The 17,863-nt window shown below is 33.6% G+C and overlaps 1 protein-coding gene across 2 annotated transcripts in view; it reads left to right on the forward strand.

Moving 5' to 3' along the window:
• The window catches only part of Nox (NADPH oxidase), a 352,627-nt gene that overhangs the window by 315,073 nt on the left and 19,691 nt on the right, over window positions 1–17,863 (forward strand). For both annotated transcript variants that reach the window (XM_072533051.1, XM_072533052.1), the window contains exons 7-13: window positions 669–819; window positions 3,339–3,549; window positions 8,288–8,511; window positions 9,337–9,525; window positions 11,716–11,909; window positions 15,108–15,429; window positions 17,480–17,815. In XM_072533051.1, the coding sequence (XP_072389152.1) occupies window positions 669–819; window positions 3,339–3,549; window positions 8,288–8,511; window positions 9,337–9,525; window positions 11,716–11,909; window positions 15,108–15,429; window positions 17,480–17,815 (1,627 nt within the window). The remainder of the gene's footprint in view (window positions 1–668; window positions 820–3,338; window positions 3,550–8,287; window positions 8,512–9,336; window positions 9,526–11,715; window positions 11,910–15,107; window positions 15,430–17,479; window positions 17,816–17,863) is intronic.

Here is a 17,863-nt window from a genome sequence, read left to right on the forward strand (position 1 = left end):
AGACGTTTAACCCGGGCCATCTACTGGAATGCAAAGAAAATTTCTGACCCTTATGACATTTTGCTAACCCCGATTTCTAAAAAGAAATCCACCAACAGAGGAAGAACGCACCGAAAGCAGCTGTAATTACCTCATCACCTTATAAACGCGAATTATCGCAAAGCGTTGCTAATAAGGGTAAACAAAATGTCAAATTAATAAAAAAGAAAGTTTTCTTTCAAAAAGAAGTAAAGTTGAGCTAGCAGGGGACTCTGAAAGTAAAGACGATGAATCGCAGCTAACTTTAGAGAATGAGGATGATATGCCTGGCCAGAAAGAACCAGATAATTCGACCAATTAAATCAAAGAACTCTTTAAATATTGATAAGAAAACGGATAGAGGAGACAAAATATAAGTGAAGGAACTTGTATTGGTACTGAAATAATTGCGATAAAAAAGTAAAGTGAATATGGGATAAAAAGCAAAACTTTTAAAGTTTAGAATTTGTTGTAGCATTTTTATATCATCCTTTATACCGCTGTTAATAATAATATGTATTTAAATTGATTGCAGATTGGATTGCTAAATTGTCTGAATTCGTAACTCTTTTCAATTGATTATAAATCACTAAGTTATCAATGTACTGTTTTCTCACATTGTTAGAGAAATTTATATTTTATATTTTCAGCCATTTTTTACGGACAGAGTTTTCCAAATATTTGATAAAGACAATTCGGGATCCATTTCACTTCAAGAGTTTCTCGATGCAATGCACCAGTTTGCTGGACAAACACCAGATGACAAAATACGATTTTTATTTAAAGTATATGATCTGGATGGTAAGTAAATCAATTTTGGACGTATAACTACAAAATTCGTTTAAGACTATGTAATTTTAAAATTATGATTATTTTTTTTTTTATTTATTTACGCTGCAACCACAAGGTTATTAGTGACCTAAAAAATATAATACAGGTAAAGGTAGAAAAAATTACAATAATTGATACAGTTCTGAGTCTTTAAGATAACTTATTGTGTTTTTTAATATTCATGTTTTTTCCTAAGACTTGTGATGGAACAGACATGAAGTCAACAGTGATATTATTATTCTTTAGAGGAATTATTTACCGATGAGTCGGAATCTTCTTCCGATAATTAAGTTTTCACTGTAGAGAGTAAACCTATGTGTTTGCCAAGTTTTCGTATTAATTTGGTGCTTATGGTTTTTATTCTTTTGTCGATGTAGTATGAATGTACATAAGAGTCTTCTGAGTACAATTTTGTTACGCTGATTATGTCTTTTGATCCTTGTATATTTTCGAATAGATCCACTACTTGATCGAAGCTTAACAATTGCTTTTCCCTTTCTACATATTCTCTAACTGTTTCCAATAATGTTTGGAGATTTGGTATATCATTTCTTAAGTTTTTGTCATCAGTTTTGGTTTTTTTCTTTAATTGAAGCTTAGGTTTTTCAAAGTTTTCTTCGGAGGGTGGCGTGATTGCATCTTCTAGGGTTCTTTTTCCGGTTGCTTTGTTCGAAGTTACTTGGGGTTCGTAAGAATTCAAATGTGTATTTTTATTTGGAGGTAAGTGTTGACTTGTTTCGGGTAAGGTTGATTTATGTATTTGGGTATTAGAGGATGACTCAGACGATGTAGGTGTTGCGATTGTAGTGTTAACTGAAGAAGTGGTCAAATGTATGGATGTATTTTGTAGTGAGCACTGTTGTGTTTGGTTTATTGATAAATTTGGGATTGCCACTCTTTGTAATATGGTTTGAGAAGACGTAGTAAGTGTGGAGGGAGTGGTATTTGAGATTGCGGGAGTATTTTGTAGATTATCTTGTTGAGTATAATTTATTGATGAATTTTGTCTTATTTCTGTTTGCATTGCACTATCATTGTGAGGATGGTTAGAAGGTGAAATATTTGGACAATTAGCTGCCTGGTATCCAGTTAATTTGCATTTGAAACAATTTTCGTTTTGGGCTATAAATATGCGGTATAATGTTTGTTCCAACTCGATAATAAAAGATTCAGGTAGTACAAAGTTGTCTGGAAAAGGTGAAACGAAAATTTGTCTTCGGAAGCTTAGAATATGACTAAAGGCAGGATTGGTTGCTCCTATCCGTAGATATGATATGTCTGAGAAAGGATTTAAACCTAGTTTTATTAATTCGTCCATTATTATGTTAGAAGGTATGCTTGGACATACATTGGACAGAATTAAGCGGACTGATGGAGTTATTAATCTTCTCGCTTTTAGTATATTTCCATTTACTATTATTTTCTTTGTTTCTGCTATGAATTTATCTACTAGGTTTTTGGATGATAGATATATGCATATTCTACCGTTTGATATACGGGATGCGAAAATTATATTTTTCGGTTCTATATGCTGACTCAATCCTTCAAGATAGTCATTAATTGTACAATTCTCTAGAGTGTTAAACAAAATAGCTTGATCTCTGCTTGGGATTAATATACTACGTGGTTGACTAACTGCTTTTGAGTATGATGCATTTTGTGGTAGCTGATTGGAAGATGACATCTTTTAAATTGATTTTAAAATCCGACTAAAACCGATGCTGTTTTACAGCTTTCGTTGTGATACCAGTTCATGTAAATTGGATAATACTTATAACTGATTGCAGTTGTTTACTTATACTTATACTTACAATATTCAGTATACAAATCACTTTCACTTTTATACTTAATTACTTTTCTTAAGTTATTAAACCACTATAAAATTAACTTCTTTGCGAGCTATTTTAGATTAGACTCGAACATGATTTTGATTTTAATATAATTCACTATTTACATGTTCAGAACTGAAGAAATAATCGTTTAAATATTTAAATTTTTAAGAGAAACTTTGAAATGCGTCTAAACACTTTGACAGTTTTTCAAAAATTATGATTTACTATCGGCATTATTAGCATATTTAACCTTTTAGAGTGCTGCCAAACATTTAGAAATACATTATAAGATTCTATGCAATTTATTAAATTCAAAAAACCTTCCAATTCAAAGTTTAAGAGTCATCATAATAAATCTCAATCATTACAATTAATATTTTAATGGAAGCTTAACATTAAAACAGCAATCAATAAAAACTCATTTATACCTATTCAAACTACCTATGTAAACTATTAAACTCATAATTTGACAACAAAGAGACATCAAGCCTAAGTAAAATCATTTTTGCAATAACAATATTATTCTTATCGATATTGTTCTAAATATACATATTAGTTTCTTCTAACTAATACAAAACAAATCAGTAACTAGTATCAATTTGATATTTTCAACGAATTCTTCTAATTAACATTCTTTATCACTTTAAATAATTTTAGGTGACGGTTTAATACAATTAAGAGAACTCCAACATGTCATGAGAGCGTGTATGGAAGAAAATGGAATGCAATTTAGTGAAGAACAAGTAGCTGATTTGACGTTGGCCATGTTTGAAGACGCAGATTCTAACCATAGGGGCGCTATTACGTATGAGGCTTTAAAAAACCAATTAGAAAAACACGGTGGACTGTTAGAAAATTTATCAATAAGGTAAAATGTTTTAATATAATTGACTCCATTACATTTCCACTCTAAAACTCGTTTTCAAAAAATAAATTTAAAAAGAATTTTATTAACCTGTTAATGTTTATTGTATTTATTTGTAATGTATACTTTTTAAATGATTTAAAGTATATATATATATATATATATATATATATATATATTTATAGTGAAACTTTAAAAAAAAAACTAGTTCAAGAAATGGCGGTTCGTTTACATATAAAAATTTTGATTTTTGATATTGATAAGCAAATAATTAACAGAATTAACAGAATTTAATATGTTAAGCTTGCATTACTAAAAAACCGGATGAAATTAATAGTTATTTAACCAACAAGTGTATTAATAAGGGCGATTAACAATTGAAATATTTTAATGCGTGAGCGAAGCGAGCGCGTTAATGTTCGAGATTGTTAATCGCCATTTTAATTCACGAGTTCGTTTCAAAACTTTTCCGTCGACCGTAGTTTTCAGAAATAAAGATATCTTAAATTTTTATTGACTTAACGATAAACAACAATTTTTTCAGCTTTCATTGACTTTATTCAAAGTTTCCTTAGTGGTAGTTTTATTATAGTAAACATTAATATTCGAAATGGTACAATTACTGAAATTAAAGGATGGTATTGATAAATGATTATCTGCTGTAAAGCATTTTGACAAACTTATATTTAAGTCTTCTTGGACCTCCGTAAATTCTGTGATAGAAGAAGTTAAATTCTGGTGGAGTTAAATTAAACTCTTCGTCAATATCCAACTTTTGATTTTTCAAATACACAGAATTTTAAACAATAAAGTAAATAATGACATACAATGACAGATAGTACTAACAGCGTCTACTTCATTTTAAATTTTAATTTATGCAAGCAATGTATTTTGTGTTGCCTATAATGAAATCGTTCATTAATAGAAAATCATTCATTAATAGGGGTCATTAATCAATGATTTTCAGGGTGTTAAAATTGATGATAAATGGACGGTCGATGGAAAAGTTTATTTGCGCGTGCTTAGAATAACATTTAACCTAATCGCAATCGGTCGAATTTAGCAAAAGCTAAAGCACTCCCTTAATTTTCCATTCTTGAAAAAGTTGAATGTAGAGTACTAACTCAGGGGGAACTCTCTGAAACTTTTAAAATAAATAACGGGCTGCGCAGGGAGACACTCTCCCCTTTATACTGTTTAATCTGGCTCTGGAAAAAGTAATACATATGTCACAAATCACAACAATTGGTTTAATATATAATAAATCAGCGCTAATCCTTGCCTATGCTGATGATATTAATATTGCTGGGAGAACGAAAAACGCTGTACGAGAGGCGTATGTAGCATTAAAAGAATCAGTTACAAAAATGGGTTTCGTAATAAACACCAACAAAACGAAGTATATTATAATAAGCACGCAACCACAAATCCTACGACCACTTGTTATAGAAAACGACGTCATCGAAGCAGTGAATGAATTTGTATAAATGGGAGCGCTCCTTAACACTAAAAATAATACTACCGCAGAGATAAACCGCAGAATTTACAAGGCCAACAGATGCTATTTTGGGCTCAATCTCCTCCTTAAATCCACAATTATATCGAGAAATACAAAAATAAAACTCTACGTAACAATAATACGCTCAGTCCTAACATATGGGTCAGATACCTGGACTCTAACAAAAAGTAATGAAAACGTGTTAGGATGTTTCGAAAGAAAAGTACTAAGGAGAATCTACGGAGCAGTGAATGGAGTGTGAAGAAGACAATACAACTTACGATACAAAAATGCGGATGGTACAAAATGACCTAGCTAGAAAAACCGTCCTTGATAGACCCATTGGTCAGACAAGAAGAACAAAGTTCCTTGATAACATCGATGAAGACATGAGAAATATGGAAATACGTGCTTGGCGGAGGAAGGCGATCGATACGGACGACTGGAGAGAAATTCTTGAGGAGGCTTGGACTAGAATTATGATGAGAAGCGGCGATAAAAAATGTAGGAAAGACAAAACCTTGTAAAAGGCAACCTGTACCCTGGATGGAATAGTGAAATTTCATGAACATTGAGTCATATTGTAAATATGCCTTTAGTAAACTGAAAAATATAATATTGTCGAAAACTTACTTAACTTTATAAAACTTAGAGCTTATTTAAGATATCTTATGAAAAAAAGAAAAAAAGATACTTGGAAAAATTACGTATCATCCATAAAGTCATTAACTCCCTCACAGCTTATTTGGTCTAAAATTCGTAAACTAAAAAGTTGCTTTTAGGCATATAAATGCACTAACATATATAATAATAAGATCATCACTTGTAAAAGAGCTATTGGAAAAACTTTACTTAGTTTACTCTCAGAATCTTTCAGAATCATGAAAAAATAATCTGACGATCCATTAAATGATGCCATAACTCTTCAAGAACTATAATTTTCCATTGTAAACTCTATCAAATCTCGAAAGTTACAGTTCTTCGGACATATTATGCGAAATGAATCCAGATATGCTCTCCTTCAAGCCATCCTGCAAGGAAAAATATTTGGAAAACGAAGTCCAGGAAGAAGAAGAACATCTTGGTTAAAGAACCTTAGAATCTGGTTCAATACAACATCTGTGCAGCTTGTCCGCGCTGCTGCAGATAAGATAAAGATTGCCATGATGATCGCCAACATTCGTAACGGATAGGCACATCAAGAAGAAGAAACTCCAAAAACACATTTGAAGGAGACGATGATATTCCATCAATAATCATAAAACAACTACCTTTCACACAAAAAATAGTATTGTTAGATTTATTCACCACCTATTTTTTAAAACATAAATTTCCAAAAGTTTCTGGTCTCAGGCAATAACTATTCACATTATTAAACCTAATAAGCCCAAAGATTGTACACATCGTACTGTCCTATTTCTCTCACATCCAGAATGTGCAAAATACTGTAAAAATGTTTAAATCTTCGTCTAACATGCTTTGTGATGCCTCTAAAACTCGATACACTACTTACACTATATTCAAACCTACAAACTGCTGCATCTTCACAAGTGAGACCATGGCCATTTTGGCCTTAATTTTCTTCAAAACGTTTAGTGAAGATAAATGTGTTATCACAGACTCATTAAATGCACTATTGGGTCAAACAAATATATCCTACAAATCCAGTGTATGGGGCATAAAAAAATAAGTTAAATATAATTCAATTATCTCGAAAAGAAGTAGCATTATTTATCTGGGTACCGTCGCATGTAGGAATAGCTAGAAATGAGAAAGTGGACAACTTCAATAGAATAATAGCTGAGTGATCTATTAGCTTACTATATATAGCATTAGACCGTTTTATTATTATTATTTGAGAAAACAAACTTACTATATTACTGGCAATTTTTTGACATATAAAACTATATAATATAACAAGCGAGTCTTCTACAGCTGGCGCCGCTTCTCGCATCCTAATTTCCAGCGTTTTCTGTCGAAGCAATCTTCAGTTGTTAAATCACTGGCGGTCATTGCATCATCGACATCGTCTCTCCAGGATCGTCTTGGTCTACCTCGTTTTCTTTTAGTTGGCGGAGTCCATCCTTCTATTTTTTTTGGCCATCTATTTTCAGGCATTCTCTGAAGGTGTCCATACCAGTTAAGTCTTTTGGCTTCGATTGTGTCTATTATGTCTAGATCAATTTCCATTTCTTTCCAATACTTTCTATTATTGTTTTATAGATTCTTCTTTTATTTTCTTTTGTTATTTTTTTATTCCATAATAGTCCATGTAGCTGTCTGGTGGCTGATCTTGCTTGGCCAATCCTGGAGTGTATTTCTTCGCTACTTCCTGCTTTTGATGTTATTTGGACTCCCAAGTATTTGAAATTGTCTGTTGGTTTTATAGTTCCCATTTCGATTTGTAGGCTTTCTGGTTTTTCTCCTACAACTAAGTACTCAGTTTTTTGTATATTAATTGTGAGGCCCCATTTGGTATACTCATCTTCCAGTTTTCTAAGCATGTAGCCTGCATCACTCTCGTCTTCAGCTAGAATGGCTTGGTCGTCAGCGAAGTGTATCGTGTACAATCTATCATCTCCGATTGGAATGCCCATATTGCAGCACTTTCTTCTCCACACTGAGAGTGCCTCATTTAGATATATTTTGAAGAGTGTAGGTGCTATGCAGCAGCCTTGCTTTAGGCCCTTACTAATAGGAATTTCTCTAGTTAATCTATTTCCAGTTTTAATGTTTGCCGTCATATTTTTGTAGAGTTGTTGTACTGCTTGTATATTTTTTTGGTTATTCCTTGTTTTTCCATTGCTACCCAAAGCATTGAAAGTGGTACACTATCGTATGCCTTTGTCAGATCTATAAAGACTATATGAGTTGAAAGGTTGTGGGCTAATCTTTTCTCGATAACTTGCTTTAGAGAGAATATACTGTCCATACAGGATCTGCCTGCACGAAAGCCATTCTGTTCTTCAACATCTGTCATCTCTTTTTGTTTTTTATTATTTTTCCATACAGTCTTGAGAGTGAATTTATGACACTTAGCCCCCTGTAGTTTGAACAATTCTTTCTCTCCTTTTCTCCTTTTTTGTAGATGTTGTTAATATGTGCTTTTGTCCACTCCGGTGGTAAGTCGTGTCCATTATAGAATAAGGTGAAGACATACGCCAGTAATTCCCGTAATATTAACATATAAAACTAATATCTCTAAATTATTCCAATAAATCCAGTAACACAGTTTTTTTGTAGTATTGATCGATGGTTGGTACCACCAAAACCGCTAAAAAGGACACCAGTTATGAAGAAAATTATTAATTGGAGGCCGTATTATTTAACAATTCCTTATTTAAAAAATAACTATGTATATTTAGCATTTTTGTTAGGATTCCTTCTAGTCAATGCAGCTTTATTTATATCCAGGGCAATTCAATATGCTGGATCCAATTGGTATACGATATTTGCTAGAGCTTGTGGTAAGTAATGTAATAATAAACCTTATCTTATATCTTATTATTTAAACCTTTACAGTGTGGAAAAAAATATGCAATATCTTTAATAATTTAATATAAGAAAACATATTCTGGAAGGTCTAACATTTTTTAGGCAAACATGTTAAATTTTAACGCGATGCAGCCATTAGTATATTTTGACAGCTGCATAAAGATGACGTGTTTAAAAAAAGTTACATTTAAAGAAAAAAACATGATCGTACGACCACTTCTCAGCAATGCTTGGACCTTATGAAACACAGTGCGTCAGACTTTTGGTATCGATTGGTAACTGTTGATGAAACCTGGATCCTTTACTACCCACCAAAGAACAGAATGAATGCACGGAAATGAACGGAAGCGGGAAAAGTGCTCCAAGAGTGACTCAATTAGTTGTAAAGATTATGGCCACTGCATTTTAAAATGGCAAAGGCATAAAAAGGTAAAACTGTCAATAGCCAATATTGTTGTGCTTTATTGGCCAAACTGAAGTAGGAACTTAGTAAAAAACGAGTCCATATGTAGAAGAAAAAAGTGTTATGACAATGGCAAAAATTCATAAGTTGGGCTTAGAATTGCTGAATGAGTTGGGGTTTCTTATCCAGTTTATTCTCCTGATTTGCCCCTCTTCGATTATTATGTGTTCCCAAATCTGAAGGGATCGCTCATAAATAAAAGATTCATTTCGAACGAAGAGATAATTGGCATATATAAAAATATGACATCAAATGATATTTTTCTTAAATTACAACAAAAGTTTATTCTCAGTTGTTATACCTATTATTATATTTCTAATTCTATATTTTTCAGGCCAGTGCTTAAATTTTAACTGTACATTTATTTTAATTTTAATGCTGAGGCAAACAATTACCTTTCTACGAACAAGGGGCTACAGCTCAGTGCTTCCTTTAGATCAACATATATACTTTCACAAATTGACAGGAGTATTTATTTTTGGCTACAGCATTTTCCACACTATCATGCACATCTGTAATTTCAGTAAGTATATTTTTCATATTTATGTATAGCACTGCGAATGATTATAATACTCTACTCCTATAGTATTATCGTTACACTTCTTTTAAATAACTTTATTTAATACAAATAATATTACAATACAATATACGATACAATGTAGAATACAATATACAATACAATATACAATACAATATAAAATACAATATACAATACAATATACAATACAATATACAATACAATATACGAGGCGTGTTTTTTAAGTAAGTATCGTTTTGGAATTAAAAAAAGACGTGCAAAGATATGGCAATAATTTTATTTTTACATGAAAGCCTGTACCTTAATCTACTTTTCTACATAATTTCCGTGAATATTGAGGCACTTGTCATAACGTTGCACCAGTTTTTGAATACCCTCCTGATAAAATTCTGCCGCCTGACTTGTTAACCACTGCATCACAAATGTTTTGACTTTGTTATCGTCTTGAAAACGCTGACCGATCAGGTGTTTCTTCAAGTGCTGGAACAAATGATAGTCGCTGGGCGCCAGATCAGGGCTGTATGGAGGATGATCTAGAGTTTCCCATTTAAATGATTTGATGAAATCTTTGGTCTGATTAGCCACATGTGGACGGGCATTGTCATGCAGCAAAACGATACCCTTACTCAACTTGCCACGTCTTTTGTTCTGGATTGCACGACGCAGATTTTTCAATATCTTACAATAAGACGCTGCATTGATTGTCTCATTATGAGGCAGAAACTCCACTAGCAGTACTCCTTTTCTGTCCCAAAAAACTGTGCATATGATTTTCTGGGCAGAAATTGTTTGCTTAAACTTCACTCTTTTGGGTGATGATGAATGTCGCCATTCCATGGATTGTAGTTTCGATTCTGGTGTGACGTAGGCCACCCACGTTTCGTCACCAGTAACACTTTGGTCTAAAAAATCTTCACCTTTACCGTGGTACCGCTCAAGGAAAGTCAATGCACTGCCTAAACGTTGGGTTTTGTGCAAATCCGCCAACATTTTTGGAACCCAACGTGAACACAATTTCCGGTAATTCAAGTTCTCGGTAACAATGCGATACAAAACACTACGAGAATACTGAGGAAAGTCGGACAATGATGAAATTGTAAAGCGTCTGTTTTCTCTCACCTTTTCGTCCACTTTCTGCACCAAATTTTCATTAACGACCGAAGGACGCCCATTCTGTTCTTCATCATGCACATTTGTGCGACCATCTTTAAATGCTCTCACCCATTTCCTTACCATTCCATCACTCATAATGTTTTGTCCGTAAACTTCAACAATCTCACGATGAATATCGATCGGTTTTACGCCTTTAGCACTAAGAAATCGTATAACAGCCCGTACTTCACAATCAGCGTGACTCACGATTGTTGGAGGCATCTTAAACACTGGAGTAAACAAGTATACAATAAAGAATCAGATTGTAATGGCGTCAGTGCGTAGACAAGAGGTGTAGGTGACCAGCGCTCATGCGCGGAATGCCGACCGTAGCTCTGCGGCGGCGGAATCGCAAAACGGTACTTACTTAAAAACATGCCTCGTACAATACAATACACTATTGCATTATACTATACAACAAACTGACAATTATAAACTACAAAATTCAAAATACAACTGTTCTAAACTGTAAAAAACATCTGTTTATATACATTTTCTGACGTTCCAAACCGCACTAGACATTTGTAGATGTCATCTTAAATGTTCTGGAATTTTAACACTTCTTCTTATTTGTCAAGGGGCTTCTTCTATACGGGATAAATCTTATGGAACTTTCATAACATTATAAATATTATGCACTCATAATGCACAATAATATTATGCACAATAAAAAATTACTATATAGCAAGATAAATCATAATTAGACTGGATTCAGAATTAAGTTTGGGACGAGAAATATTTTTTACAATATGTGTTTTAAATAAAACATATATTGTGAGTAATATCTCCGAATCTGGTCAATATATTAGAAAATCGAGCTCAGTTAAAAGTTTCCAATTCACTATCTTTCTGGTTTAAAAATTTTTAAATTTAAATAATAAACTAGATTGAGAAACATCGATTCCAAATCCAATATTGCCAAAAATATAAAAAATATATAGTAGACTGCAAATTTCTGAATGGAAAAATTATTTTTCAAATTTATTCATTAGTTTTAATGTGTTAATGGTTGACGTATTGTAGGTATTGTGGTTGTCAACGATCCTGTGATAAACGAAATGAATTTTACCACGACTGAATGGTTATTTACCACTAAGCCACATTTATTTGGATTGATCAACGGTCTAGCGAACCCAACAGGATTTGCTTTATTATTTATTTTAATTGCAATTTTCATCAGTTCTCAAGCATTTGTTCGAAGAGGAGGATGTTTTGAGGTACGTATTTTTAAATATAGACAATATTTTATATAATTGTTTTTCTTCTTCTTCTTTTAATATCCTTACGCCCATTTTTTGAATCATGGTTCTGGTCACTATATTCTAGTCTCTCTCCTAAGGCTTAGCCTCCTCCAAACTATACCTCCAACCTTGCCAGTCCTGCGCCAATCTTCTCCAGGCTCTTAGTCTAGCAAATTTTGCGCGTCCGTTACCACTTCATCCTTCCACCTTTTCCGTGACCCTTCTTTTGGTCTTGCGCCCTGCATTTTACTATCTAGGACTCTTAATAGCAATCTTCTGGTCTATCTTTCTCACTAAATAACCTGCCCATCGAAGTCCAGCCCATCTTCTGTATAATAGAGAAGTTCCCCTAAATATTATAGAAACTATCGAAAACATCTACCAACACAACAAAATGAAATAGATAGAAATAGGCAGCAGATTAAGACAAGGGGACTCATTGTGCCCCATGCTCTTTAATTTAACCATGGATAAAATCATCAAAAGGGTTAACACAAGAAGAAGATATAGAATGAGAAACAAAGAAATAAAAATACTCTGGTTACGCAAACGGCGCAATATTGTTAGTCCAAAATGAAGATAGTGTGCAAAGACTGGTCCACAGAATTAACATAAAAGCAAAAGAAATGAATATGACAATCTCATCTCAGAAAACTAAAACCACAGTAGTTAGAAAAGAACCAGCCAGATGTAAAATAGAAATTGTTTGCATCAGTATTGAACAAGTAATGGAAATAAAATACCTGGAATTATGTATTACACTGTCTAGCTATGGAGACCTGGATAAAGAAGTGAGAGATCAAGTACAAAAAGCAAATAGACTGGGAGGATGCGTTAATAACACTATATGGCGAAACAGACCAGTATAAAGCCAGTGTAGTACCAATAATGACATATTCTTCAGAAACAAGACCCGACACAGCCACAGAAACGGCAGAGATTAGAGTACTGAGAAGAATTACAGGAAATATGCTGAGAGATCGAAAGATAAGTGAAGACATTAGAAGAAAATGTATCGTACATTGTATAAATGAATGGACATAAAATAGAAAAAAATGGAATACCCACATAAGCAGAATGGAGGAGACCCGTCTCGTCAAAACAGCAAGAGATAAGTCACCAATCGGCAGAAGAAGGATCGGACGACTGTGCAAAAGAAGGAGACACGACCTTTCATAGAGGTATTAATCCGCCAATAAACAAGCAGAATTGCTTATAATGAGGAAGAAGAAGAAGAAGATTTTCCTATATATTGTTCTATATCTTTTATTTAATCTGTCCATTCTAGTTAATCTTTTTTATATTTTTCAACATTGCTTTTTCATTATTTATTTTTGTGATGTTAAATTTTGTATGAGAAAAAAATTGCTATGTGCCCAATCTATAAAAAGAGTGATATTTTTGATTATCGTATCTACAGAGGGATCGATATAATAAACACCGCCTACAAATATTATCATATGTACTTTAAAGCCATATAATTTCCTAGTCTTTGCTGAATACAAGGCAGTGCTTCGATTATGTATATTATGATATGTATGTTCTCCCCTTTTTTGCGATTTTTTTATAACGAATCTTCCATCTTCAGGTTTTGATTTTGTTTCCTTAGATGGGTCCTGATAATTTCTTCATCAGTCCCTTTGGACTGATGGGCGTATGTGAGCGACCATGCTGCTCATTTCCATAGGCCCTCACCACATCAGTAGCCCATTTTTTTTGTATACTCGTTAGCACAACTAAACGTTAAGGTACTACATTTGATCTGATTTCTGATAAAAGCAAGATCCACTGCTTGTTCCAGTTCCAGTTCCAGAGGATCAGGTCTGCTTGAGCCCGATCTAGTTGAGTATTGTATTGATCAATGAGCTAATAGAAATCGAAAAGTCGCCCATAGAACTTGTGGAAAAATATGTGTATTTGGATCACGAAATAAGGTTAACGCGAGATAACCAAACATGCGAGCTACTCAGAAGAATAAGTCTGGATTGGGCTGCATTCGGAAAAAATGAGAGACGTATTTAAAACAAATATACCGATCCATTTAAAAAGAAAAGCTTTTAACCAGTGCGTTCTACCAGTCCTCACATACGGAGCAGAAACCTTAACTCTCACAAAAACATCAGCCGAAAAATTGAGATGGAGAGATCGATGCTTGGAATAAGCTTAAGAAATAGTATAAGAAACGAGGAAATTCGTAGGCGAACAGGAGTGGAAGACATTATCGAACATATTACAAGGCAAAAATGGAGATGGGCAGGACATGTTGCAAGAATGAAAGACGACAGTTGGACAAAAAAATTGCTTGAGTGGAGACCGCGGGCTGACAAGCGAAGCCGAGGAAGATCCCCAACGCGATGGACCGACGACCTCAAAAGAATCGTGTCCAATTGGATGGTAGAGGCGCAGAACAGAAGCAGATGGAAAAGTCTAGAGGAGGCCTATGTTCAACAATGGACAAGTTAGGGCTGATTGATGATGAATGATGATGATATCCTAGTAGACACTTTTGCCTCTCTCTACATCCTTTCTTATTGAGCTCCAAAGAGGCGTTTTTTGATAACTGGTTCAGTGTCTGTTCCTCTCGAAACACCTTCTAGCTGAGTATTTGGAACGTAAACAGAACCCGCGACTAGAATCTGATTGTTTCTGTTGTGTTTATATTTATAAGCTCAGAAGAGCTTACCCATTATCTCATTTTTTGTTTTTATTCCCACGATTTGGAATGAAATACTGTCAGAAACCACAGACCTTGCTAAAGTTATAATCCTTTAGAGTTCGTAAGCTCTCTGGAGCATCGCTTGGCAAGTCGATTTTTTTTGTACCATGCATACCCTGAGCAAGTTGTGGTGTAACTGTCAGCCATCAGCTTCTTATTTTTATTAACATTTTATTAATGCAGGTGTGAAAATAGTTTTCAATGTTTCTGTTTTAGTTATAAATGCTTACAATATACCTTTTCCCCGATGTAATTGTTTTTTTTTTATTAAGTTTTGTGTTTTGTGACGTGTTTTAAGTAAATGGCTTGTTTCTATAAAGAATCAACTTTACTGGTTTTAAAAATAGTTGCATATTATATTCGAACAATTGCAATAACTCGGATGGCGCGAAAAATACCTTCCTCGGCCGGATTTAAACTGGTAACTGTTCAAACTGTTTATTTTATTTTATTTTTAGATTTTTTATTACACCCATCTCATGTATGTTCCTTTTTGGATCCTACTAATTCTCCATGGACCAAATTTCTGGAAATGGTTTATTATTCCTGGATTAGCTTACGGTCTTGAAAGAGCTTATAGATCAACTTTTATTGTTACCGAAAGAGGTAAAACATATATAAGTTCAGGTCTATTGCTTCCATCTAAAGTTACACATTTAGTTATAAAAAGGCCAGTAAGTTTTGACTTTCATCCAGGAGACTACGTATTTGTTAATATTCCAGCAATCGCTAAATATGAATGGCATCCTTTTACTATTAGCAGTGCTCCAGAGCAAGAAGGTAGGTTTTTTAGTGTTTTTATTTACAATCTTGAATTTTCATTACCTATTAAAATTTTGTAAAAATAAGTTCTGGACCGCTAGTCAAGGAAATGAAGCAACGAACCTTCGAAAATCGGAGCAGTAAAACGGATTGAGATGTAGTTTGGAGCATTCGATTCGTAAGATCGTCAGGAAATTTTGTGTAATAATGCGATAATAAACAAATTAAAAATTACATGTATGCATAAGTAAATGCAAATTATGCATTTGGAAAATGGATTTTCCAGAGTTGCAAATTAAAAAAAATTTAACTGTGCCAATACTAAATAAAATGTCGCTGAACACCAATAGCATGTTGCCGAAAGCCTTAGGTACCAAAGATCCAGGTTCAAAAATTTTGTTTACTGGAATTTAATTTTTTTACATTGCTCTCCTTTTTTATAGTAACGTTGATAGCACTACAAGTTGTAGCACATGCTACCTTGAAGCTACTTCAGGTAAAGAGTTCTTTACCTACTTTCACTGAGTATTTTATTTAACTGAGGTAATTTTTTTTTAATTTGCATTTCTAGAAAATGCATTTTCCAAATACAATTTTTCATTTCTTTGTGATCGCATTAGTTCACAAAATTTCCTGACGCTCTCACAGTCTTACTGCGCCAGTTTTCGAAGATCGAGCCGATTTTTGTGCTTCATTGCCTCGCCTACTGCATTTGTTATTATTATTAGTGATAAGTTAAAAATTTAAATGTAAGTAAAGTAAGTTGGGGTAATTGTGAATTTGGGGCAAGAGCGTCTTTTAGACTGTTTAAAAACAATTCCTAAAATAATCAAATAAAATGTAGTAAACTTTTACAAATAAAGTACAATTAGCTTTGTGAAGTGGAAAGTGCTGTACTTGAAAGTATTTTCGAAGAAGCTTCTGAAGAAGAGTCAATCAGTAAGTTGGATGCAAAGGCTTTACCTGGTGGAAGTCGTCGAGGCTTTTATTACTGGAAAACATGTTCCAAGTAATGCTATACCCTGTAGAACTGATGCATTTCCAGTGATAATGCCTCAACAGAAAGTTTGTCAGCTCCAGATTGAGGAAGGACCAAGTAAAAGAAGTGCGGGATTGATAAAAAGCAGAGCACCCGACTTAACTGAAAGATATATGCGAAGTTATTGGGTGGTTAAAACTACTCAAAATTAAATGGTATTTTCGTGGATTGTAATTTTAATGGCTCTCTGAATTTTTGTGGGTTATTGTGTCAAATTTCAAATCAGAAGAAACTCTCTTGGTTGAGGAATTTGCGGCAGTGGACAGGTTTGACAGCGGACCAATTGCTACACGTAGCGCAAGACCGAGATCAGTATAACAATATTATAAACATGGTAGTAAGGTTCACACTTCTTCGTAAGGTTCCTTCTTCATTACGGAAGGGTGGCTATAACTACAACAAATTGCTCTCTATCTTGAGCTGTTCTTAGTATCGAATGTGTCCATGTCTGTCCAGTCTCTTACATTCTTCAACCTGGAGCATTTTCTTCTTCCTGGACCTCTTTTTTCTTCTATTTCCTCTTCCATTATGAGTCGTAGAAAGTTATATTTTTCTCCTCTCTAAATATGTCCTAGATAACTTGTTTTTCTGTCGAAACCGTTGATTGAAATATTATAGGGGAATCCAATATTGCAATCAATGGAAAAACACACATTTCAAAGGCACACTCCGTATAGTAATAAGGAATAAATGAATGTTTTTACAAATTGATATCGGATATCCAACGATAAATTAAAGTTTTTTAGAAATGTTTAATACATTCATTAATATTTACACTTACATTGAGTTATTGCATTCAAATGACTTAATATTGATTTATACTTTTTTATCATTGGTTTATTCTTGATTTTGTAGCCATAGGATAGGTGGGTTTAAATTAATTGTCTTTAAAATACCTAGTTTAAATTACCGTCCTTGAAGTTGTAGCATGTATAAATTTCTTATAACCATCGAATATTTAAGGTATAAAATTTTCTTGGTACGCCCCTGGACCATGTATGTATAATAATATTAATAATAATATTTTAGACTATATGTGGCTCCATATTCGAGGAGTTGGCCAATGGACAAATCGTTTGTACGGATACTTTGAAAAAGAACAAGAAAAGCTTCATAATGGAGAAATACCACCGTCTACACCTGCAGCACCCGTGAAGAGACTATCAAATGGAAGTATTACTAATAATAACCAAAATCCTCTAAAGAAACTTCACGCTACAGTTGCACGGACGTTATCAAATCAAAACAAAAAGCCTGCAATACAACTTGTTGGATTTAGCAATGGCAGCTTTCAAAACGAGCAAACTCCAAAAGATTCCAAATGTGAGACTGAAACCAATTTTAGAGCAGCATGTAGTACGGCAGGTAAAATTTTTGAAAAATGTTATTGATCTTAAATTAACTGTAAAAAAC

The sequence above is a fragment of the Diabrotica undecimpunctata genome, chromosome 5 (genome assembly GCF_040954645.1).
Source record: "Diabrotica undecimpunctata isolate CICGRU chromosome 5, icDiaUnde3, whole genome shotgun sequence".
NCBI classification, from domain to species: Eukaryota; Metazoa; Arthropoda; class Insecta; order Coleoptera; family Chrysomelidae; genus Diabrotica; species Diabrotica undecimpunctata.